The sequence below is a fragment of the Trifolium pratense genome, linkage group LG5 (assembly GCF_020283565.1).
Source record: "Trifolium pratense cultivar HEN17-A07 linkage group LG5, ARS_RC_1.1, whole genome shotgun sequence".
NCBI lineage: Eukaryota > Viridiplantae > Streptophyta > Magnoliopsida > Fabales > Fabaceae > Trifolium > Trifolium pratense.
The window spans coordinates 44,481,602-44,506,237 of record NC_060063.1 but is presented as its reverse complement, the minus strand read 5'-3'; the positions used below and the strand labels follow the sequence as shown (position 1 = coordinate 44,506,237).

General features: G+C 33.0%; 1 protein-coding gene and 1 non-coding gene across 4 annotated transcripts; both read right to left on the bottom strand.

Annotated features, from left to right (window-relative positions):
* Positions 1–9,599: 9,599 nt before the first annotated feature.
* On the bottom strand, positions 9,600–11,328 carry LOC123885307. 3 transcript variants are annotated; one of them, XM_045934588.1, is made up of 2 exons: positions 11,179–11,328; positions 9,600–10,526 (listed from the first exon to the last, which is right to left on the bottom strand). In XM_045934588.1, the coding sequence occupies exon 2, from the start codon at positions 10,516–10,518 to the stop codon at positions 9,808–9,810; it is 711 nt and encodes a 236-aa protein (XP_045790544.1). In that variant the 5' UTR covers positions 10,519–10,526; positions 11,179–11,328; the 3' UTR covers positions 9,600–9,807. The 3 variants fall into 3 exon arrangements, with proteins under 3 accessions (XP_045790544.1, XP_045790542.1, XP_045790543.1); XM_045934586.1 differs by having other exon boundaries at positions 9,600–10,534; positions 11,179–11,326; XM_045934587.1 differs by having other exon boundaries at positions 9,600–10,521; positions 11,179–11,325.
* Positions 11,329–12,884: 1,556 nt separating this feature from the next.
* On the bottom strand, positions 12,885–13,034 carry LOC123887744. The gene has a single exon (XR_006801744.1). It is a non-coding gene; the product is annotated as a U4 spliceosomal RNA (small nuclear RNA).
* Between the last annotated feature and the right edge of the window lie 11,602 nt (positions 13,035–24,636).

The window sequence follows — 24,636 nt, the reverse complement described above, 5'->3', positions numbered from 1 at the left end:
GACTCTCAACTTGTATGGGCCCCATCAGATCCATATGTAGTAACTCAAGAGCTCTAGAGGTGGACAAGTGTTGCAACTTTTGGTGCGACACTTTGGTTTGCTTCCCAATCTGACATTCACCACAGATATTGCCTTCCTGTATCTGTAAGATTGGTAGTCCTCTGACAGCTTCTTCTGATATGACTCTCTTCATGCTCTTCAGGTTAAGGTGTCCTAATTTTTGATGCCACAGCTTAACCTCTTCATTTTTAGTTAAGAGACATGTAGATACATTACCTTCTTCAAAAGGGATCCACAAGTAGCAGTTGTCTTTTGATCTAACACCCCTCATAAGGATGTCTCCTTCATTATTGCTGACCAGACATTCATTTTTTGTAAAGTTGACTTTCATGCTTGATCACATAGTTGGCTTATACTGATTAGATTGGCAGTTAGTCCTTTTACAAGGAGAACATTTTCAAGTTTTGGTAGACCATGGTCAATAAGTCTTCCAATACCTTTGATTTCCCCCTTTGCTCCATCTCCAAATGTCACAAAACTTGTGGCATAAGATTTTACTTCCTTTAAATATTTTTCAACACCAGTCATGTGTCTGGAACAGCCACTATCAAAGTACCAATCTTCTTTTGATGATGCTCTGAGAGATGTATGGGCAATCAGACTTTTCCCACTGCTTTCAGCTGTATACTCCTTGGTATTGGTTGCATCATCTTTTTGCTTCCATTCCATCTTTGTTTTAGTGATGGATTGATCAGATTCTTGTGGAATTTCACTTGGATAACCATACAGTTTGTAGCAATAAGGCCTTATGTGCCCCTTTCTTCCACAGTGATGACATCTCCATGAATGGTACCTGCTTCTTGGTCTAGGTATAAACCTAGGTCTCTGCCATCTTTGCTGATGTGGTGCCACATGTGGCAACACTTGTCTCTGCTGTCTAGGAGACAGGTGTGGCGACATCCTGTCATGCATTTTTGGAGACGGTTGTTTACTCAACTCAGGCAAAAATTTCCCTTCTTTGTTGTAATCCATAATCCTATTAACATTTTTGTATTCATACCCAATGCCTGTTTTGGATCTACTAGGGGCAGGCAAAGTTTCTAGGATTTCATCTAGATCACTTCATTTGAATAGCCTAAGAACATGCTTCTTTAAATTCTCAAGATGAGAGTTTAATTCAGTTACCTCTTCATTCAGATGGGCTATCTCAGTCAGTTGTTTGATCTTGTCAGCTTCTAAGTTGATGATAGTTGCCTTCTGTTGCTCAATGATCTTTAAACTATCTTCCCATTTAGTACCAAATTCAGAGATTCTTGACAAATTAGCAGCTTTCTCAGTTTGCAACTTAGTGATTGTCTCTTTTTGCTCTTCAGAGACTCTGCAGACTTCTGCACTCTTCAGACACAGCTTTTTATATGATTCAGCAAGCTCATCAAAGGTTAGTTCTTCTTCACATGATTCAGTGTCAGATGTGCAAACACTTGTCAATACATGTATAGCTTTTGCAGTATCGGCTTCTCCTTCAGAATCTTCATCTGACCAAGTTACAGTTAACCCCTTCTTTTGTTTCTTCAGAAAGGTTCCACATTCACTTCTGATGTGACCAAACCCCTCACATTCATGGCATTGAACACCTTTATTTGGAGCTGATTTCTCATCTGTTACAGGTTTTCTGAAATTCCTGTAAGTGTTGCGACCAATGTCAGCTGCACCTGTCTTAGAGCGTTTGTCCATTCTCTTTAGCACCTTATTAAATTGTTTTCCCAGAAGAACCATTGCATCAGAGATGCTTTGTTCAGATTCTGTGTCACTCAGTTGATCTTCTTCTTCAGCATTTGAAACAAAAGCAATACTTTTGTTTTTCTTATCCATCTTTTCATTTGTGGCTACCTCATAGGTTTGTAATGAACCAACTAGTTCATCTAGCTTCATATCTGTGATATCCTTTGCTTCTTCTATAGCTGTGACTTTCATGTCAAACTTCTTAGGTAGAGACCTGAGCATTTTTCTTACCAGCTTTTCTTCAGGTATCTTTTCACCCAAGGCATCAAATTGATTGTCAAAATCAAGTATGGTCATGTGAAAATCCTGAATGGTTTCATCATCATTCATTCTTAGATTCTCAAACTTAGTTGTTAGGAGTTGTAGCTTAGACAGCTTCACTTTAGAGGTACCTTCATGAACAGTCTCAAGAATTGTCCAAGCTTCCTTAGCACAGACACACTTTTTGATGAGTCTGAATATGTGCTTGTCAACACCATTATATAGCGCATATAATGCTTTTGAGTTTGCAAGAGCAAGCTCATCTTCTTCTTTGGACCATTCTTCAGCAGATTTCAACTCAAGAGTTGGTTTACCATCTTTGTCCATCTTCACAGGTGGAGTCCATCCTCTCAGAATTGCCTTCCATGTCTTGCTATCAATTTGTTTTAGGAAGGCCATCATGCGGGACTTCCAATAGTCATAGTTTGAAGCGCCAACCAAGAGAGGTGGTCTGGTAACAAAACCTCCTTCTTTGTCCATCCTTGCCAGAAACGATTTCCCTGGAGCTCACCCTAAAATTCAGAACAGGGTGCCTGCTCTGATGCCAATTGAAATTCCTGGCACACAGTGGACAGGTGTTGCTCAAGGTGTAGCAACACTTGTCTGTTGTAGACAGATGTTGTTACTGGTGCGCCAACACTTGTCTATAAACAGAGCAAATAACATAAAACAATACAAACAGTAAAGTAAATAACACACAAGAGTTGTTAACCCAGTTCAGCCTAAAGCCTACTCTGGGGGATACCAATCCAGGAATGAAGTCCACTATCAGCAGTATTACTTCGAAGCTAAACTCACCCGTTTACAACTTCTCACTTAATCACTACCCAATGACCCTTCTACCTAGGAACTCCTAGATATGAGACCCCGTCCCAATTCCCACCTTAGCAACACAGACAGCGCTGCTATTCAATTTCACAAACACAACAGGTGGAGACACACTCCTAAGAAACTAGGATTCACTCTTGCTTAAAAGCTTGCGAGTAAACCACACAACACAATAGAACAATCTCCGTACTTCAAAGCTTAGGAGAAGTTCACACTTACAACTCAATAACACTCAGGTCCTAAGCTTGCATCAATGAGACACAAGATAGGCTCACAATTAACACTCTAAAATCCTAAAACACACGCTTTGTAAGACTCGATTTTAGATGCTTGAAACCATATGCTTGCCTTCGTATTTATAGTAGTTGAATGGCTTGGGCTTCAAGACAAAATTAGGGCTTCTAGAATTGCGGCAGCAGTGATATATTTTTGAAAACAATAGTTATATTTTTGAAACCGCAAAAATATATTTTCCAAAAATATAATTCCTTTGGAAAATAAAACTAGGGTTTGGCTGCCTCATGAAACACATTAAACACGTGCGCCTTCTTCTGTAAGAAACCTTGACATAATTCTTCAAACAGATCTTCAAAAGATTGAGTAGAAAATAAAAACATCCAGCTGGCGCGCGCAGAACAGAGTCAGGTGTTGTTCCAAAGTGTCACAACATTTGTCACAACACTTGGGGTCAGCACACTTGTCTCAACACTTGGCTAAAATATGTTTTTGCAAAATGTAGCCAATCATACAAAAACCCAACAACAATAATTTGAAGCGCTGCAACTATCGAAATCGAATTGTATTTTAAAAAAGATTTTCTAATTCCACAATCATTAATATTTCGATTTCATAACTGCAATCGAAAGCTAAACGATCGAAAGGAAATATTTTCTTATAACAAAAAAAACTAAGTTATCCCTCTGTATCTTGCCTTTTTGACTTAGAAATAGGACAGTGAATCCATACTTTTAAAATACTTTTCATTAGAACTCTCTTATTCTTAAATACATTACCCTTAGCTTTAATAAATGAGATGATTAAATATAATCTCTCTTGTTCTTGAAGACATTTATGTCTCACTTTATGAAAGTCAAAATTAATGAACTTTGATATAGGGATGGCAATGGGCGCCCACGGGTGCGGGTTTGAGTGATACCAAACCCACACCCGAAATCAACACCCAAACCCAAACCCAAACCCAAATCTGTTCGGGTGGCAAAACCACACCCACGCCCACACCCATTGGGTTCGGGTTTTTTACACCCAAACCCAAACCCACAACACATTTTGTACTACTTTGCAAATTTAAGCAAAACAAGGTAAATTTAAGCAAAAACAATGGAATTTAAACATATTGTCAATCACTTAGTAAAAACATAGGTTTAAAATTACAAGGGAATTTAAAATTACAAAATAGTCTTTCAAGAAATTAAATTACAACTAAACCAAAATTAAGTTCTTCCAACTTTCAAGCAAAATTCAAACACAATTTTGGTTTGTGGTTTGTGAAAAACCTAATTTTACTTTTACACTTATATATATATATATATATATATATATATATATATATATATATATATATATATATATATATATATATATATATATATATATATATATATATGTGGGGGTATTTAGGTAATTTTAACATGTTTCGGGTGGGTGTATGGGTTTCGGGTGTGGGTTTGAGTGATACCAAACCCACACCCATATTTTCGGGTGTCACCCAAACCCAAACCCAAACCCAGTCAATTCGGGTTTCGCCCGTTGACTTGGGTTTGGGTTCGGGTGGGTCTCACGGGTTTGGGTTTTTCTGCCATCCCTACTTTGATAGAGTCAATGTCTCTGAAACCAAAGATAAATGCATATTTTAGCTCAACTAAAATATGGGATAACAGTCGCGGCCTTCTCCCAAAAATTAGGAAATTACTATAATATCTTTGATATTTTATAAAATTACATGTTTATATAATACTATGTATTTGGGAAGGAATATATACATACAAGAATGTACTGATTGCCTAGTGGTTAGTGCTTTAAGCGCATAGATATTGATCTTAACTGTTGATCAGAATATGTAGATGGCCAGCTAGCAGTCTGTTGAGCAGATGGTTGACGGCGGGTCGAGCAACTGATCCACGGGGGGGGGGGGGGTGTAACATCCCAAACTGCTTTCAGGATGACCGACTGACCACAGAAAACCAACACGAGTCTTTTCAGCGTGCTTTGTCCTCACTCGCACGCTTTATAAGAAACTTCCTAGAAGATCACCCATCCAAAGACTACTCCAAGTCTAGATAAGCCTTCCTTCCACCACGCAGTCTCAAACCCGCACAGCCTCAGGATCTCTCTCATTCCGATGTGAATTCGGTTCTTGCCTAAAAGCTGCCAGGAGTCGCACATTGTCGTGCATCATGCACCGGTAATTAGCTACTAATTAACTTCCTAGGTCTCTTGGTGCACAGTATTAGCTACTAATTAATTAACTTCCTAGGTCTCTTGGATAAAAAAGAAAAAGGCTAAGACTATCTTGAAAGTTAGGGTTCCTAGCACCAAGTGAAGTTACTGAAAATATACAAGAATAAGGATTTGAATGTGTTGACAATTTTTTCAAACTAAAATAACTTGTTTAAAAATGGTCTTTAACAAAGAATTTTAAAAATTTCACTACGATACTTCTGGATCATAGGTTTGTGAATTAATATAAAAAAAACAAGAAGAAAAAAAATGGTCTTAAAAAAAGAAATAAAAAAATCATACATAAAATAAAATTGTCACTTCTCATTGTTGCTATACCTTTCTTGAAAGATGAGAGACTATCATGCTGATAACGTGTTATGAACTATTCTTAGAGAATAACAAGAATAAAGAAGAAGAGACGAGGGAGAGAAAAAGAGAATAGATTCTTGTATTGTTCTATTCAAGGTGTGCATTACATTGTAACAAAGGGGTTCTATTTATAGGACACATTTAGGGGACAAAAAAACCTACACAATAATGGACATTCATTATATATTATTATTCATAACAAAACTAAATTATCAATTATCAACTATTTTTGTCAAACTGAACTTAGATTACCCAAACAATATTCCACGGTTAACATCTATTCAAAGACAAACCTCTATGCTAAATCTCCTCCCATATTTAGTTTTTTTTGAAGAAGCTAAATTAACCCACCCAAATTGACACCAAAGAGAATCGAACTTCAGACCTCAAGAGGAGCACACTCCCAGGTCCCAAGCCAATACCAATGCACCAACCCAAGTTGATTCCCCCATATTTAGTTGTCTCACTACTTCTGCCATAGAAAAAGGTTCTCTAGCTAGGCTAATTAATATTAGCTCCACTCAGGGAGTATTATTAAACTGCTGTTCTAATTCCAAATCAGTTTTTCAGAGATGGAGTACTCCTATTAATTACTACTATTATCCTTCATTAATTATTCTCTCTCACTCTCCTCCATTCTTTTTTTTTTTTGAATCGGCAAAAATTTATTAACTCAACCTTAAGACAAGAAGTACACAAGGAGAGGAAGAGGACATCTCTACAACTACACAATAGAAAACCAATAAATGGCAAAAAAACAGGTGTCAATCTATAAGCTACTCCACATTGGATTTTAAGTTTGATTAGATGACAAAAAATTAAATTGATTTAGGCAATGTTTTCAAATTTGAAAATGGAGGAAAAAATGAAGAATAAATGTTCAAAGGGCCAGAAAAGTGGATCGAAAATGCAAGACCCATTGGAGAAAAAGAAAATTTCGCTGGCAGAAGAAAGCAAACTTGGAGAGCCTAAACACACTTGGAGAGCAAATTAACCAGAAAGGGCAAAAAGAAATGCTAGCAAAGCCACTACCAGAAGCAACTACTAACAAAACAAAAAGATTAAAACAACACCAATCCTGCCAAAGAAACACCAAAAGAAAAAAAAAAGTAAACGCAACAAGCTAGCAGCAGCAGCAAACACCAGTTAACTGCGATCGAACCCAGTTAACTACCCAAGCAAACAATTGGTTCAGCACACCATTCCTACAATAAACAAGGAAACATCTTTAATCTAGCTAAACTCCAGCGCCATGACAGCCTTTTGATGTCCTCAACAACCTGATCCGCTTCCTTAAAACCGTTCCCAAAAAGAGAATCGTTCCTTGCTTTCCAAATTAACCACACGGTCGCATTCCAAATAAGGCTGATACCGGCCCTTTCTATGTTTTTTCCCAATAACAGCATCAGACAAACCAGAAAAAGATTAAACAGACTTGGAGGATTAATTATAACCAATTTGCCTATAAAAAATATGATAATATGGTACCTTATTTAAGGTATTGTATCATGTATTTAATATCATCAATTTAAGTTAAAAAAATAAATATAGAAGGATCAGTTGTTAATAATGTATGATACTCAGTGTGGTATCACCATTGGAGCAAAATATATATATATATATATATATATATATATATATATATATATATATATATATTTTGAATAACAAACAGTTTATTAACCAACAATCAAGGCACAAGAAGGGCCAAGAGAGAGGAAGGAAAAATAAATACAAGTAGTAGATGTGGTCATCTAATTCTAACAAGAGACCAAACACCACCCCCACCTAAACAGAGAGGAAAAAACACCCATTCCAAAAAGCTAAACTTCAAAACACCTACACCTAAGGATCATCAACTATTTATACAAAATGCCGGGCTCCAAGCACCATTTCCACGAAGTAACTTTCACCTCTTCTATAATTTCACAAGGCTTCACCTCAAGATTATTAAAAACCATATTGTTCCTTGCTCTCCAAATATATGATACCCTCATTAGTAAATATATATTAGTTGCATAAGTATTACATGGCAATGTAAGGACCACTCATTAGTAATATATGATACCCAAAGTGATATTAGCATTGGAGATACTCTTATATGATTACCGATTAGATTATAGGATTCTTTATTGACATAAATTTTAAAATGATGTGGGTGGTATAGCATCAATTTGCTGATGTGAAACTGATTCACAAGTTGAGTAATAGCATTAATTAAGAGGTGGGTTCTTGGGTGCAAGAGCTTGTCATGTCTAGTCGGAAGACAATCTCAGGGTGTAAGAGCAGAAAGTAAACTCCACCAACACCTAATAACTTTTAAAAAACACACCAGAGATACCAAAAATTAAACACTTCTACACCACCATAAGAAGGTCCAATGAACCCTCAGAGAGAGAGAGGGACAAGAATCAACCACAAAAAAGAAAAGACACAAGAGATTTCCAATCAACCAGATTTAGAGAAGACCCAACTCAACACCTTGACAGACTCTAATAGTTCCAACAAGAAATAGGGTACATGCCCCACTCATAAAAGAAACAACGGGAGTCGGGGTTTTTACCTAACAACCATTTTCAAGATGAAAGTTTCACCCTATTGACCAAATACTTATTTAGTGTTTGATATAGTATATAGTAGAGTTACAAACAGAGTTTTATCACAACATAATTCTACTTCTTTTTCCCAAATGGATCTTCAAATTCTATACTTTACATCCATTTTCCCGCTTATCATTTTTGTGTTTATTGCACACAAAATAGTGACCAAGAAATCTGACCCAACTCCAAATTTACCACCTGGTCCACTGAAGCTACCTATCATAGGAAACATACAGAACCTTATAGGTTCACTTCCCCATCATAAGCTAAGAGATTTATCAACAAAATAAGGACCTTTAATGCATCTAAAGCTTGGTGAAGTTTTAACAATTGTAGTTTCATTTCATCATCAGAAATGCCAAAGAAGTGATGAAAACACATGATCTTGTTTTTTTATCAAAGCCTTCTATTCAAGCTTCAGAGATAATGAATAACTCTCTTGGTATTGCACTATTACTTTTGCACCTTATGGTGATTATTGGAGACAACTTAGAAAAATTTGTAATTAGAGCTATTAATTAAGTTCAATATGTGTTCAATCTTTTCAATCAATTAGAAGTGAAGAGGTAAATAATATAATCATATGGATTGCTTCAAAAGAAGGATCACAAATTAATTTTACCAAAGAAGTGTTTTCAACAATTTCTACAATCATTTCTAGGACAGCTTTTGGGAAGAAGTGCAAGGACAATCAGAAATTCATAATTGGTGTAGGAAGCCAGCAAGGTTGCTGGAGGTTTTAATTTGGGAGGTTTGCACCCTTCTTATAAATGGCTACAAAATACTTTACCTGCTCATTTATCGTAACCCAAAAGTAATAGTAAATACTTTAATGAATTGGGTGAAATGGGCAGCTCAACTGGTTAAGCTGATTGAGCTAAGGATTAAGGAGTATGAGGTTTAGATTCAAGTCATGGCAAGGGGAAAACTAACACAACAATTAACAATAACAATACATACTAACAATTTTTCATTGAAAACAAAACTATATGCAATTATTCCTTTTTTCATCTTCGTCATTTATGGTGTGTTTGGTATGATGGAAAGAAAGAAGGAGGAAAAAAAATTACGGAAATCATTGAATATCATTGATTTCTGTAATTTTACTCAAACCAAACGATGTTTTACTCTCTGTTTGGTTGAGGTGGAAAACAAGAGGGAGGAAATATAATTACGGAAACCAATGAATAAACTTGAACTAACTTTAAAGTTATAGAGTTCAAATTTGATCCGTTTTAATTTCTTCTTACAACGACGGATCAAATTTGAACTCTATCACTTAAAATTAAACTATTAAAATTAAAATTTCAACATACTTATTTCACTTATAAAAGACAACCTTACACACAGATACTCGCAAAATTAAAAGACGACACACAAATACATTCGAAATGAAGTGGTTTGTGTTGAGACGAGTAGGAGATCATACATGGTTTGATCCTCTACTACAAATACTATAACCACTAACATTTGCTTATTAGAAATAATTAAAGACTGTAAGATCAAATCAAGCTGGTGAAACATTCTTCCTTGCAATGTTTGGAGTGGTTGCCAATACTTTACATTTTCTGATGTAAAAAACCCAAATAATGAGACGTAGTGTGTGGAGAAAAGCCAAGAAAGACATCAATCCAATCCAAACCCAAACTAACTTCTTTTGAAAATCCTTAGCTGATTTCCAAACAGGATCTGGTGTAACCATCGATACTGCGTTTATGTAAGTAATAGCAAGACTTGTGACAGTGAAACACATCCCTATTGATAAAATCCACATAGGAAACCTATGATTCAAACTTATTCCACTCACAAGCACATGTAAAACACTTAGCGATGCAATGAAACATATTGTGTTCCATCTAAGGAAATCCTTATATTGATCTGAAAATATAACGGCTAAGACAGCTTCACCTGGACATACGGCCAAAGTAACGTTAGATTGATTTGAACATGCTATATCATCTGCGTTGTTATCTCCGTCGTCTTTAGCTGGCCTAACGCCACCGGGTGGATTTAAAGCCATTTGAAATGTCATTGTTGCGATGACTGTTGCTACTAAACTCAAGTTTCCTCTCATATCCTTTAACCATTCATCCTTGTCTTTGTGTTTCAACCAACTCCATATTTTTTCTAATAATACCTTTTTCCAACCTTGCTCTGATTCCACATTTGTTGGAATTTTGGTTGAATTACCACCGTGATTTCCCACTTCTATGTTCATTGTCTGTCCTTCAAAACTACCATGAAATATAAAAGTTGTCATGAGTCATAGCATAACACATCTTAACTTGCGTCTTGCTAACATGTGCCCTTAGTTGAATCAAGAGTATATATTATAAATATTTATGGCTTAATTATACATTTCGTCCCTTATGTTTATTTTAGGTTTTAATTTGGTCTCTTACGTTTAAAAGTATTAATTTGGTCACTTATGTTTCCACTTTTTGCACTAGTTAGTCATTTCCATTAATTTTTATTATCTTCTTTTCATAACATTTTAGTCGTTTTTCATGTTCGAATATAAATTTTAAAATTCAAATTTATAGTTTTTTTGTTCACTCTCTATCATAAATTTGAAGCTTGAGAAATCATATATAAACATGAATTAATTAAGGATAAAAAACGTCAAAAATGATATTAAAAAAATAAAGTATTAAATTGTTACCTGAAATTAAGATAAAGGATTATATGTAATTTTCCTATATATAACTTGTGACTTGATAATTCTCTTTCCATATTCAAGTTTTTTTTTTTAAGACCCCTAAATATCATATCTACGTAGGGAGTGAACGTATAGTCAACAATTCAAGTGACTTCAACATTATAGGACAATACGGTAAAAAAAAACACATTATAGGACAATGAAAATCTTAAAACATACCTTGGCTGCTTATGAATAAGATGAAAATTGAAAGCTCAACTGAAGATACTATTTTTTCATTTGGCCAGCCAATTGGTGTAGTGTGATTCTGAAGACAAATAAATGGTATATATAGAAACAAAAATAATCATAAGATGTGAGATGAGAGTATGGAAGGAATTTTCTTAAAGATTCTGATGTTGGGTCTTTTTGGATTATTTAAGGGCTGATTTAGATTGGTTTATTTAAACTTATCTACTGATATAAATTTTTAGAGAACTTATGAAAACAGCTTATGATAGTTGGTGGCATATATAAAATCAATTTATATTTATTTTAACCATTACTATAAAAATAGAGATTATTTAGTACTTGATATTGTGATAAATCAATTTTATGTTTGGATGTATATGTTAACTAAAAAAAGATTTTAGAATAAATATAATCTGCTTAGATTCACTACAAGAAAATATGCGTTTAGCTACGAAGCCACTTGTAACTAATGCGTAGCTAATCGCTAGTAAAACAGTGTTTGCTACGCATTTGTTGTGAATTAACTGCCGTATAGGTCCTAGCATGGATTGGGTGGCAAATCATCTAGAAAAATATTTCCTAGCTAATTTGCAACTAAAATATAGGAAATCCTAGCTAATTCCCAATTAATACATAGTTAAATATTGTTGAAAAGGTTATGTTTCCTAACTAAATCGCTAGGACATTGTCCCAATAATTTCGCAGCCAAATTCAAGCATTTTAGAAAATAATAATAATTATAAAAGGCTAATTACTATGAATCCATTCCTAAAACCAACCTAATTGTTAATTAATTATCATCCATCAAAAAACCTAAGTTAAATGTGCATGATATACTCTAATTACATCTTATTACTGGCAAATGAAACAAATATGCATGTTATACTTAAAGATATTGATGATACTTTAAATCCAATCTAAATTATCACTAGTGGAAAAAACACTTACTAAATCATACTTTTTAAATCAGATGTCATCCACCTGATTTAACAACATGAAAATTGTGGACACGGAAGGGGAATTTGTAAGAGAATTACAAGTAAATCGGTTAACCTGATTTAAAAAGAATTTTATAATAATCAACTTTCAATACAGTGAAAACCCTAAACCCTTAAAGATATTGATGATACTTTAAATACAATCTAAATTATACAAGCAATACTAAAATAAAATATCAATCTTGGATCGCTACTAACATACTATTATTATTATTATTTATTTTGCCAAAAGCCACTCTCAAACTAAAAAAGAATCATATTATAGTGATACAGTGAACTAAAAAATAGCGATACAGAGCTAAAAATCTTAACAAAACAATTCAGCCAATGATCAGTGCATTTTAGTGCATTTTTTAATCACTCTGTGCTATGGCAATTTTATGACTTCTCCCGCTATTTTAGTGTTTTTATCATGTTTTGTGTTTAGAGTCTAGTTTTTCTATTATTTAAGTTTTGCTATTTATTTTCGTAATAAACAGTAATTTGACACCTTCTCATTGCGCAGACTATAACTTGAGCTAGGAATACCGGATGAAGGCGCGGTCAGTTGCAATGGAAAGATAAGACAAAGAGCTACAACTTTAGTTTTGAAGTCCAAAGCCTATTCAGAGCGAAACGGAGTCATATTTACTCGTCAATGTCCCAGACTTGCCAAAATTTAATTTAAATTTTTTTTTTATTTTTTATTTTATGTAGGGTTTTACCCCGAAGGGAGCCCTTCTAGAAATTCTCGAAGGCCAAGGATAAACCATGGCCTAAGAGGGGGTTTGGAAATAGTTTTCAACTAGCAATAGACGCGCCTCGGTTAGAACCTCATTAGCTGCGTCATTGCCGACTTGCCAAAATTTAATTATTTTCTGGATAACTCACGAAATACAAACCCTAGCTGCCACTACCTTCATGGAGAACTAAACTTATATTCGATCCATTGGTGTAAGGGATCTTGTTCTTGATTCTTGAGGTTCGGTTTTATTATCAATGCATATGTTTATGCTTATCATATATCAATTTTCGTGTCTCCTTCTTTATGTATGAGTTTGATACAATTGATGCTTAATTATTCTGTTTTATATTCATACTATCGAGACCATTCGAATTCATTCATCGCTTGTATAAATTAATTTGAATAGAAAATTGATATATGCTTTTTCGCTTGTAAAAAGGGGCTGAATGAATTATTGTTATGATTTTATCTATGTTATCTGTGACGCTTGATCATCCCCATAGTCAATAGAACACGTTGGTGCTTAATCAACGATTCTTTATAGAATTGATTTTCGCTTGTTAAATTAGTTCTATAATCAGCCCAGCATAAACTAAACGAACAATCTTATGAGAACCTAGGATAGATGATAAACAAGATTTCCTAAAACCAATGGATTGATTATTTTTACATTGATTAAATTCGTTATCTTTGTTACTGTTTTCAAAACTGAAAACCCCCAATTTTACAACCTTAAAATTGATTATAACATTGTTAAACTGATTGTGAGTCTTTGCGAAACGACCAAGGTTACTACCTTGTACTACTATTCTTTTGAAATTATTTTGATCACGAAACGACAGTGATCAAATTGGCACCGTTGCCGGGGACTCTCAATTGATTTTAGTTAATATTAGACTCAGTTTATGTGTGGTTGCGTTCTAGCCTTGCTTTCCCGTGTTTTCTGGCTTTTACGTGCTCTAATAATCAATTTTCGTAAAAAAATAGTTTTTTAGAAAATCTTCTCTAAATCGAGTGTTTCCTGTACCTGTTCATCAGAAAAAAATCAGAGTTCAAAATCCCCTATTTTGACACAAAATAGGTGACAACAACTTAAAAAGTTCAAATTCCGTGTTTTACTATTTTATTTTAATTTATTTCTGTTTTTATAGTTTCAGAAAATTCCAAACTAATTTTCAAAATTCTTATTTTACTTAATTAGATTAAATTTCGTGTTTTTATATTTTTCTGAATCTATTTTAACCATATCTCTTCTTTCGTTTTGTTTCATTAACGAGTCTGATTCTGATTTTTACATAGTTTCTCTTTGCATACTTTATTTGATTCTAAACTTGCCTTTGATAACATGGCTGAACAAAAAACACTAAGGCAGCTTGCTACTCCTGATATCAATTACAATGATCTATGCATCCAATATACTGACGTTGATATTCCTTTTGAATTGAAATCTGGTTTGATACACTTGTTGCCCAAGTTTATTGGTCTTGCAGGTGAGGATCCGCATAAGCATTTGAAGGAAATTCAGGTTGTTTGTTCTACATCATTGAGGCCTGAAGGTATAACAGAAGATCACATCAAGCTCAAAGCTTTTCCATTCTCGCTCCAAGGTGCTGCCAAAGATTGGTTGTACTATCTTGAGCTGAATTCTATCACAACTTGGAATGATTTGAAGAAGGTCTTTCTAGAGAGATAGTTTCCCGCTTCTAGAACTGCGTCAATGAGAAAAGAAATATGCGACATTAGGCAGGGAAACGAATCATTGGCAGAATACTGGGAAAGATTCAAGCAGCTAGTTTCCAGTTGTCCTCAACACCAGATCACCCAGCAATTACTCATCCAGATCCAGTATTTCTAAAAGCAATTACTCACTGTGGTTGCGTTCTATTCTAGCCTTGCATTCCCGTTCTAACCTTGTACTACTATTCTTTTGAAATTATTTTGATCACGAAACGACAGTGATCAGCCAACAATAGGGCATAATACAATGAACTAAACAATAGTTAGCAACAAAGTAGCTTACGGATTAATATCGCGGAGTACTGTGCCAGTAAAAAGCTATATAACTATGTGATCACTAAGTCAGCACATCAGATCAACAAGTGATATGCTGAATTTATATGCTAATGGACTGTTAGCATCTTCAGGAAATGGAAGTCCACCACAGTATGAAGTGAAAGACATTATTTTCCCCTTCTCCATGTGTGCCTCATCGATCATCTTCATTGCCATCATGTGATCTGGTCCAATCATTTTTTAGACTATATATTTTTCTCCCCATAAATAAATAGCAGAACATCAGAATAGTTGCATACAATATGCAAAGGTAATTATATCACAAATTGAGTTGTATTGATTAACTTACTAAACCATATCGAAAATCACCAACACTAGAAAAAAGGCGATCATTATGAACATATATAAAGGGATCGGTGACTCATTGCTCTCCCCAATCACAAGTCAGTAACAAATATAAAGGGGAAAAGAAATGATTGTATCACAACAAAGTTTCTTGTAAGAATAAGAATCATGTATTATCTAAATACATGCCACTGGATATATCACTTATAGAATCAATCCAATAAGTATCATCTAATTCTATCTTGTACATTCAAATGAATTTAGTGAACAAATTCAGTAACCTGAATTCAATCGGTACAAAACCTAAATAGAGAAATGGAAACAAAAACTGCCATAAAATATGTTCGATTGAAGGATTTTGTTGATGTGAAAAGAGATTCAAAAGGAGTTTTCTCTGTAAAGTCTCTCGTCACGTAATAACATGCAAATAATCAATGCTTAGTGAGTGGATCATTATGCAATTAAACAAGCATGAACTAGGAACCTTAATTTTCTGATTTTACAGTAGTGATTTCTAATTTAGATGAACAAGATGATGTAATTATTCGGTAATATGCAAAATAAAAACGAAATCCATAGTGTTCAAGTCAAATCCAGAGCTCAATTAGAGTGTTGAAATGCCAAAAACGAATAACAATCGCTGAAATCTAAATTAGAATGTTGAAATTTAACTTACGCAGAAATCGGAGAAGAATCGAGCACACCGTCAAATTTCAACGAAGAATAACAATCGTGAGGAAAGAGGAATGCGGCAATGAGGATCGGAGAAGAGTGAGATCGGAGCAAATCGAAGGGTGAATGAGATCGGAGCAAAATTGGAGTGAGAGCGTTTGCAAAATCGGTGTCGCGATATTGATGATAACGGCTTCGTGTTCTGAGATTTTTACGCCAAAAAATAAAATAGTAATAAGTAAATGAATATATATAAGGAGAATAGTAGTAATAATAACTAATAACAGTACTTTGTAAATAGAGTAATAATATAAAATCAATTTCCATCAAATGGTTGTTAATATACTTGAAATTAACCAGGAACACGTTTCGTAGCACAATTATGGTAGCAAATCGCGTTTTTTCTTGTAGTAACATCACTGAATGTATATGTAAAGAAAGTTTACAGCGACAATGCACAACAAATAAACTCTATCTTTAAACTATTTTCAAAAGATCCAGAGTATACGATACTTAAAAAAAAAAAACTGTGGTGGCTTGAGCCCCAATCACTAGTACATGCATCCGCCCTGAAACTGATCCAAAAATTGAAAACCATACAAACGTGTATCTATTAATGTTTTTGGATCTTCTTTTGTGGAAACTATTCAAATTGAATTCAATTTCAATGAAAGAAAAAAAATTAAAACTGAATGGCATATAAATTTTATTATTTTTTTTAAGGAAAAAAATTAGGGATCAGGAACATTTTATTAATCAAAATCATACTTTTTTTTAATGGCGAATCAAAATGGTACTGATAGACATTTTACAAATAATTCTAAGAAGATTTAAACTTAACACCTTAAAATTTCAAATAGAGTTTGTATTTAAAAGTGAAAAGTTATGAATTTGAATTTGAACCGACATGTAAAATATCTTTCACTGTTTGCATGGTACATATGAGACAGTATCAATGAAGTTATAGTGCAGAGTATTTTAACTCTTTGGGCATTCACGGGAGAGGATTACGTTCATAGTACTAATTTCACAAGCATGAAACATGTGCGAGGGACATGACTTAACCCTTCTGTGTCTATTGTATTTGTCGTTAATCGTTTTTTTCTTCTGTTGAATGATGACTAACTTTCAAATTATTAATTGTTTTGTCAGAACTTTCAACTTTTTTTGTCAGTTTGAAATTAATCTTTATTTGAATTGGTATATGAATACTCCTATTCTTTTTATCTAAGTGTTGTGTTTCTAGTTGTATTATATCTGTCATTTAAAATGAATATAGTGAGAAAGATGAGGTATTGAAATTGGAAGAGACATTGATCAACATAAGCGAGAGATGTGAGGATGAGATCCATACCTTTTTGTTTTTTTGGGTTTACGCGCAATTGTATATACTAGTTCCTTAAGTCTTGTGAGGTACAAATTGATGACAAACTCTTACTAAGAATTTTAATAGTATTACATACCAGTGATCAAACTCATGACTTTAGTTAAGTTAGAAGAGACTCGCAAATCCCTACCATGTTTAGCTATCTTATTTTTATGTCATAATAACTTAGTTACGTTTTTTACTTTTGGAGTTTTGTAGTGAAAAAATAATGGCAAAAAATTCTACAAAAGTACTTGCATTATTGGCAATACATTGCTCAATTATTCCACCAAATTTTAAATAAAAATTACTGAAGAAATTAGGATACCACGTCGGGTATTAAACGACCCGACGTGGAAAGTATAGACTTACAACGACGACTGCGTTTACTACTGGCCACCACCCGACGTGGAAAGTCACTTTGGCCGGTAGTGAAAACCCCTTTCTGCACTAGTGAAAATTCAAGTATAATTTCAACACCACTAAAAATAAAAAGACTTACGCATAAAACATATAAGTATATAACGACTTACGCATACCTATAATGTGATAAGTTCAAAGTGCCTGAAATACATATGCATCTGAATATGCATTTCATTATATCTTATATTTATTGTGAAGAAAATTAATGTGTTGATGATATTGTTAATATCGGTTTACAAATTCAAGGCTCCTTATGGTGGGACTTTATCCCTACTAGTATTGATATTGCTTTTTCTAGGAATAAAATTGGTTTACATTTACCTGAGCATTCGCACGTGCCATAATTTATTTAATTTATACGGAGTATCAAATAATGCAAATCATATAATTAAAAAATATAATGAAGTGCTAATTGATATTCCCTCCGATCCTAAATATAAGATAAAATCTATTTTTTAGATTCATTGAAAATCTAATGTATTTGGTTCATAATATGGACTAGATATATTAGATTCTCAATGAATTTAAAAAGTAAACTTTCTCTTATATTTATGACCAGAGGAAGTATTTATCATAACGATGGAAATAGGGTTGGATTAGAGTTAGTAAGACCTAACAGAGATTGGAAATAAGAGATTAAAATTAAAAACAAAGAAAGGGATGGAAATAAGAGAAAAATTGGAGCCCACACCTTAAGAGGGGGATATGATTATATTAGGGTTAGTAAGACTTAACAAAGAATGAAAATAATATTTTAAAATAAATAAAAAATTGAAATAAGTAAAAATTAGGGATCACACTTTAGGAGGAAGATAAGGTTGGATTAGGGGTTAGTAAGACTTAACAAAGATTGAAAATATGAGATATTAATTTTTTTAATTTATGTTCTTGGAGCATTGCACTTTTTTCTCTTATCCTTTTTATTCCTTTAAGGTTTTACATAAAAGATTTTAATGAGACAGTATCTTTATTTCAACTTGTGTTTTGGCTTAACCCTCCAAGTTGTTTGTATTATTATTTTTATTTTTAATAATACTTGGAACAAGCTTATTTGTTAAGTGAACTTGAAGAGTGTCAATCTGGCTAGTTGAGATGTCTTGGTTCCCTTAATATATATATATATATATATATATATATAGATATATATATATATATTATTGCTAATTCTTTTGCATAGATTGGTTATTTTTTGAGTATAGATTTATTCTTGGTTAGTATTGGTCCGTCTAGCACTAGAGTGTGTATAAGCGTTGAAATTAGGCATGGCAATAAAACTCATACCCGTGGGTACCCACCCAAATCATACCCGCTTTGACAGGGAAAACCCGAGTTGATTGGGTTCGGGTTTGGGTTTTCCCCGATTTTAAATGATTTGGGGCGGGTAATGGGTACATTGATACCCACCCCGAACCCGTCCCCGAACCCGCCCCGCTTATACTAAAAATTAGATTTCACCTATTTTAAATTAGAAACGCTTAAACAATCTCTTAAATTACGTTCATATATTTATTTTTTATTTTAATTTGAGTATTAAACAAATCATTTTCTCTATTTTTTTTTCTTTATTTAAAAAAATATTGTTGAGAGAAAATAATTTTGGACATTTAACTTTTTTTTTTTTAATAAACAAATACTAAAATATAATCTAAATTCATGTGGAAAGAGGCGTAATGGGGATACCTGAAACCCGATGGGGATACCCGATCCCCGTTGGGTATGGGTTTGGGGTTATCATTTTTATCCCCGCTCGAATGTGGGATGAGTTTGGGGAAACCCGAACTTTATGGGTTTGAGTTTGGGGAGGACAAAATCCGTCCCCGCCCCGCCCTATTTCCATGCCTAGTTGAAATTGTGGTTTTTTTTTATCTACTAATAATAATATGTTGGGTTTTTGTATGTTGGCTACATTTTGCAAAAACATCTTTTAGCCAAGTGTTGAGACATATGTGCATACATCATGTGTTGAGACCGATGTACGTACACATTGGAACAACACCTGTGTGTTTGACTGTGCGCCAGCTGGTTTTATTATTTTACATTCAATCTTTCGAAGATTTGATTGAAGAATTATTTCGTGGTTTCTTACACAACAAGGCGCATGTGGTCTATTGTTTCTGAAGGCAGCCGAACCCTAGTTCTATTTTCTAAAGGAATAAAATAACTTTTAGAAAATACAACATTTGTTTCAAAAATATATCTTGTGAAGATTGCTGTAGAAAATATAAAAGATTTATTTCAAATAAATCTTTGTGCTTCAAGAAGATTAGAAGATTTAATTTTAAAATATATTTACAACAAATATATTTATGGGAGGAATATTTGGTGCAAAGAAAGATTTGGTAAAAATATATATTTTGCATCTAGAAGATTTCTTGGAGCTGAAGCATTGTGAAAAGCCCGCGAGGCTCTGCTATTTAAAGGGTTCTGCTAACCCTGTTTTAGATACCGAAACTTGAAGATAAAATAGAATAACAAAGATGTAGTCTTCTAAGGGTTTCTTGTCTTTAAGCCACTCTCTAGGAAAGTTGGTGTAAAGTGAACTGCTCGGGTTGTGAGATGGTCACCGTGTCCTCATTCAGAAACCTGTAGGTAATGAGTTGAGTATTGTACTTGGAGGAAGCTTTTAAGCAACTCCAAATTGTGAACTTAGTCGTTGGCTAGGTGTTAATTTCATGGAAGTGTGTCTTCTAGTCTGTTCAGAATTGTTCCGTTAATCCAATCGTTGTCTGTGATTGAAGAGGGATTGAGGAGGGTCTCATACCTAGGTGAGTCTTAGGTAGAAAGTATAGCACGGGTAGTGATTAAGTGAGGAGTTGTAAACAGAGGATTTTAGCTTCAAATTGATACTATTTAGTGGACTTTATCCCTGGCTTGGTATGCCCCCAGAGTAGGTTGTTGTGCTGAACTGGGTTAACAGTTCAGGTGTGTTGTTTATACTTTTCAGTATATGTTTTTAATGTTCTGCTTTATTGTTCTTACTGCTAAGACAAGTGTTACAACAAGTGTCTGAACATCGTGGACAATACTTGTCTACTGCGTACCAGAATTTCATAATATATTAAAATTGATTACCATTAAAGTTACTAATTTATCCTTATTACTTTTAATCATGTTGAAAGTTTTATATTCTTTATTGTAATTTCACTAAAACAAAATAAGAAAAATATATATATAGAAAGAATATAAGATAAATATAAAAAAGAATATATGGTTAAAAATAGAAAAAAAAACAGATTATAGATTGCAACAAAACAGAACAACCTATACTAATAAAAATAGCAACAAAACATATTAATACCATCAACTCAATAATCTATTAAAAGAAAGAAAAAAAAATAGTCAATAAAAATTATAGAAAAAATAAAATGAATATGCATAAAATTAGGAATATATAAAGCCACTAGGTTTGGTCTAGTGGTGAAGGATTTGGGTAGTATGCATGAGGTCCTATGTTCGATCCTCATTGCCAACATTGTAAACCAAAAAAAAATTGGGAATATAGAAATAAAAACATAAACAATATTTTTCATAAAAAAAAGGAAACAATATACTATTAACTGTTAATAATAATAATAATACAATAAAGCTCATTACTATCTGATGACAGCCAATTATATGATGTTTTTAGTAGTAAATTAGAGTAGTTTTAATAGTAATTGAAGCCCAAAAGCAAGCAAATACCAGGAAAAGTGAAGTTACAAGACCCAGAAACAAGAAAAGTGGAAAAAGCAGCAAAAAAGGGCAAAAATGTAATAAAGCAGCGCAACCATTGTACCCACGATGAGTCTCAGCGTGGCCCGATGAGAAGACGATTAAATTGAAGAAAATCTGCAGAAAATCTTTTCCATCGTGGCACGATGGCTTGTCATCGTGGCACGATGATGACTTGAAGAATACGTAGAAAATCCAAAGAAGATCTTCCATCGCACCACGATAGGATCCATCGTGGCCATGATTAGGCAAAAATACACGCCATCATGGCCATGATGGGTGCAATGGATGCGCAGAAAAAGCTCAAACCCAGCTGAAAAACTATAAATAAAGCCTCATTCCTCCACTATTATTCATTCACAAAAATTCCAAAATATTCCAACACATTCCAGAGTTAGGAGAACTCTAAGGAGGAGGCAAGGAGGCCAAGGAACTACAAGGCCAACAATGTTCTTTTCTTTCTGCTTTTGTAATTTATTTTTCCTATGTTAAAAATGGAGTCGAGGAACTCCCTTACGAATGCTTGGTTGTATAATTTATATTATTTAGGTTTAAATTCAGTTATTTCTATTATAAACTCTTTTATTGTCCGGTTTTATATTTATTTTAATATTGATCACAATAGAATAAAATCTAAAGACCTAGTGGATATCGCATAGGAAACGAAGCTAGTAATCCCGAACGAAGGACGATATGCTAGGGCCAATATGAGACCATTAAATTCAGTATCTGAGGTCTTAGTATATGATTAGAACACACAATAATTTATACCTTACAGAGTATGCTTGTGAGTGAGTGACTAGTTTTAGGCAAACGTGACAGCTTATAATTTAGGGGTCACCAGGGTGATGAGACCAAAGTTTAAACGAAAAAGTTGAGCTCTGGATAATGGTGTCTAAATAGAGTAAGGGTAACTTTTAACTATGCTTTGTATAACTTGTAATAGAAATAGGAAATGATATTTCTTCTAACCTATTTTCAACAGTCTAAATCCTGGTAGAGAGAAATAATTGAGCAACCAAGCAGGAGTAAGGGAGGGATCCGACCACACTTAACCATCTCGTGTGGTCACACACACACCTTTTATTTTCCGTAATTTACTTTTCCGTACCTTTATTTCTTGTTCATTTTCTAGAACTTGCGATAATTCTCTGCTGACTAATTGATTTACCTTATACGCATTAAAGCAATTTATTCATTAAACTCTGAGCCTTTTTCAAACCACCCATTTATTATTATCCATTTCTTTCGGTGACAAACCACATTGTAAGTCTAATACCTGAAAAACAAATATTTTTACCCTCTTTGGAGTTAGGTAGAGATCTAGTTCTCTTGTCGTGGCAACATTTTAAGTGTGGGGTTGCTCCTAAAATTAGCAACATCTAAGTATGGGGTGGTGTACAAGAGAACTATCACAAAGAATAAAATAAATTAAAAAGAGACGGAATACTTAAAAAAATTCCATAAAAAATAGTCTCTAAAAAAAAATATAGAAAAGTGATAGAATAGAAACCACACAAAGACACATCCGATCCTAAAATAATTTTTTTTTTTTCTCTTGTATGTCATCCAAAAGATTCTACAAAAAAAAATAGCAATATAGTTTCACTTATATTTTAACACGAGTCTTTAAGCTGGTTCTTTTTAAAAAATTATTTTCAACTGAATTTCATTGATTTAAACTATATCATGAAAGTTTTGTGGATATAATTTAGTTGGTAGTTGTTAAAAATATTAATTTACTAAAATTTGCAGAGTTCAAATTTAATTTTGTTAAAACAGAACAGCTGGGCCATGAAAATGATTATTTACTTATACTTAGCTAGAAAGTATTGTGTGGACACAAAAAAATTGATATCACTTAAAAAGTAAAATATATATATATATATATATATATATATATATATATATATATATATATATATATATATATATATATATATATATTAATAATTAAATAATATCTATTTTATGTGTGTCCAAATAGAATGGGGTCACCATGTAAGTATTTTTCATACCTTATGTGGAAAATGTTGAAAGCATGCCATGTAAGTATAACCCATCATTCACGACAAAATACAAAAGTAGTCAATAATGGTGAAATTATATATTAAGGGTCCGTTTGGTGCGTAAGATAGGATAGTGATAGGATATGATATAAAACAGGATAAGGATAGGATATGATATCAGCAGGATAACAATTATTCTTAGTTATCCTATCTTGTGTTTGATGCACACAGGATAACAAACATGATAACTATTATATCATGTTTTTAATACATACTTGCTCATAATAATATCATAAGATATATAAAATATTTAAATGACAAAATTATCCTTGTAAATCAATTGTTATTTTTTTAAAATTATTTTGTAATACTTTGAATTTTTTAAATAAAAAATATAAATAAGTAATCAAATAAATTTATATAGTTTTAAATAAAAAACATGAGAAAATAATAAAGTTTAATTTTTTATATGAATCATGATCAAATATATAACCCAATGATATATACATGTTAGATAAGCTAAATAAATATATGATATATCTCATACGTAAATAATAAAAATACCATTGCAAAATAATTATATTTAATTTATTATAAAATTTAAATTAATATCCATATTTTACGATTTTTTAATAATTAGTTTACTTTAAAATATTGTAATTTTAGTATAATTTTAATTTTTTTAGATTATGTAAATTACAAAATTACCCTTATGAGAAAATTACATGTATATTTAAAAATTAATTATTTTATTATTAATTTACTATCAAATTATTTTATTAAATTTCATTTTTTTTATTTTAAAATATATTTTATAGAACAAATTAGTAAAAAAAAAAAAAAAAAAATTTCTATCCTGCTGGTAACCCAGCTTAAATTCAGGATAAGAATTTTAACTACAGAGACATGATAGGATAAGCTACAGGATTAACTTATCATATCCTGTTGTATCACCAAACACTGGACTGAAACAAGATATGATACAATTATCCTATCATATCTCTTATCTTGTGCACCAAACGAGCCCTAAAAGAATAATGGTGTACCTCGCAGTAGCGGAATTAGGGGAGCGATGAGGTGGGTCGCGGCCTTCTCCCAAAAATTAGAAAATTACTATAATATCCTTGATATTTTATAAAATTACATGTTTATAATACTATATATTTGAGAAGGAATATATACATA

Excerpts from the sequence above, each read along its gene's own strand:
- LOC123885307 (XM_045934588.1), bottom strand. The coding sequence starts at position 10,518 with ATGAACATAGAAGTGGGAAATCACGGTGGTAATTCAACCAAAATTCCA.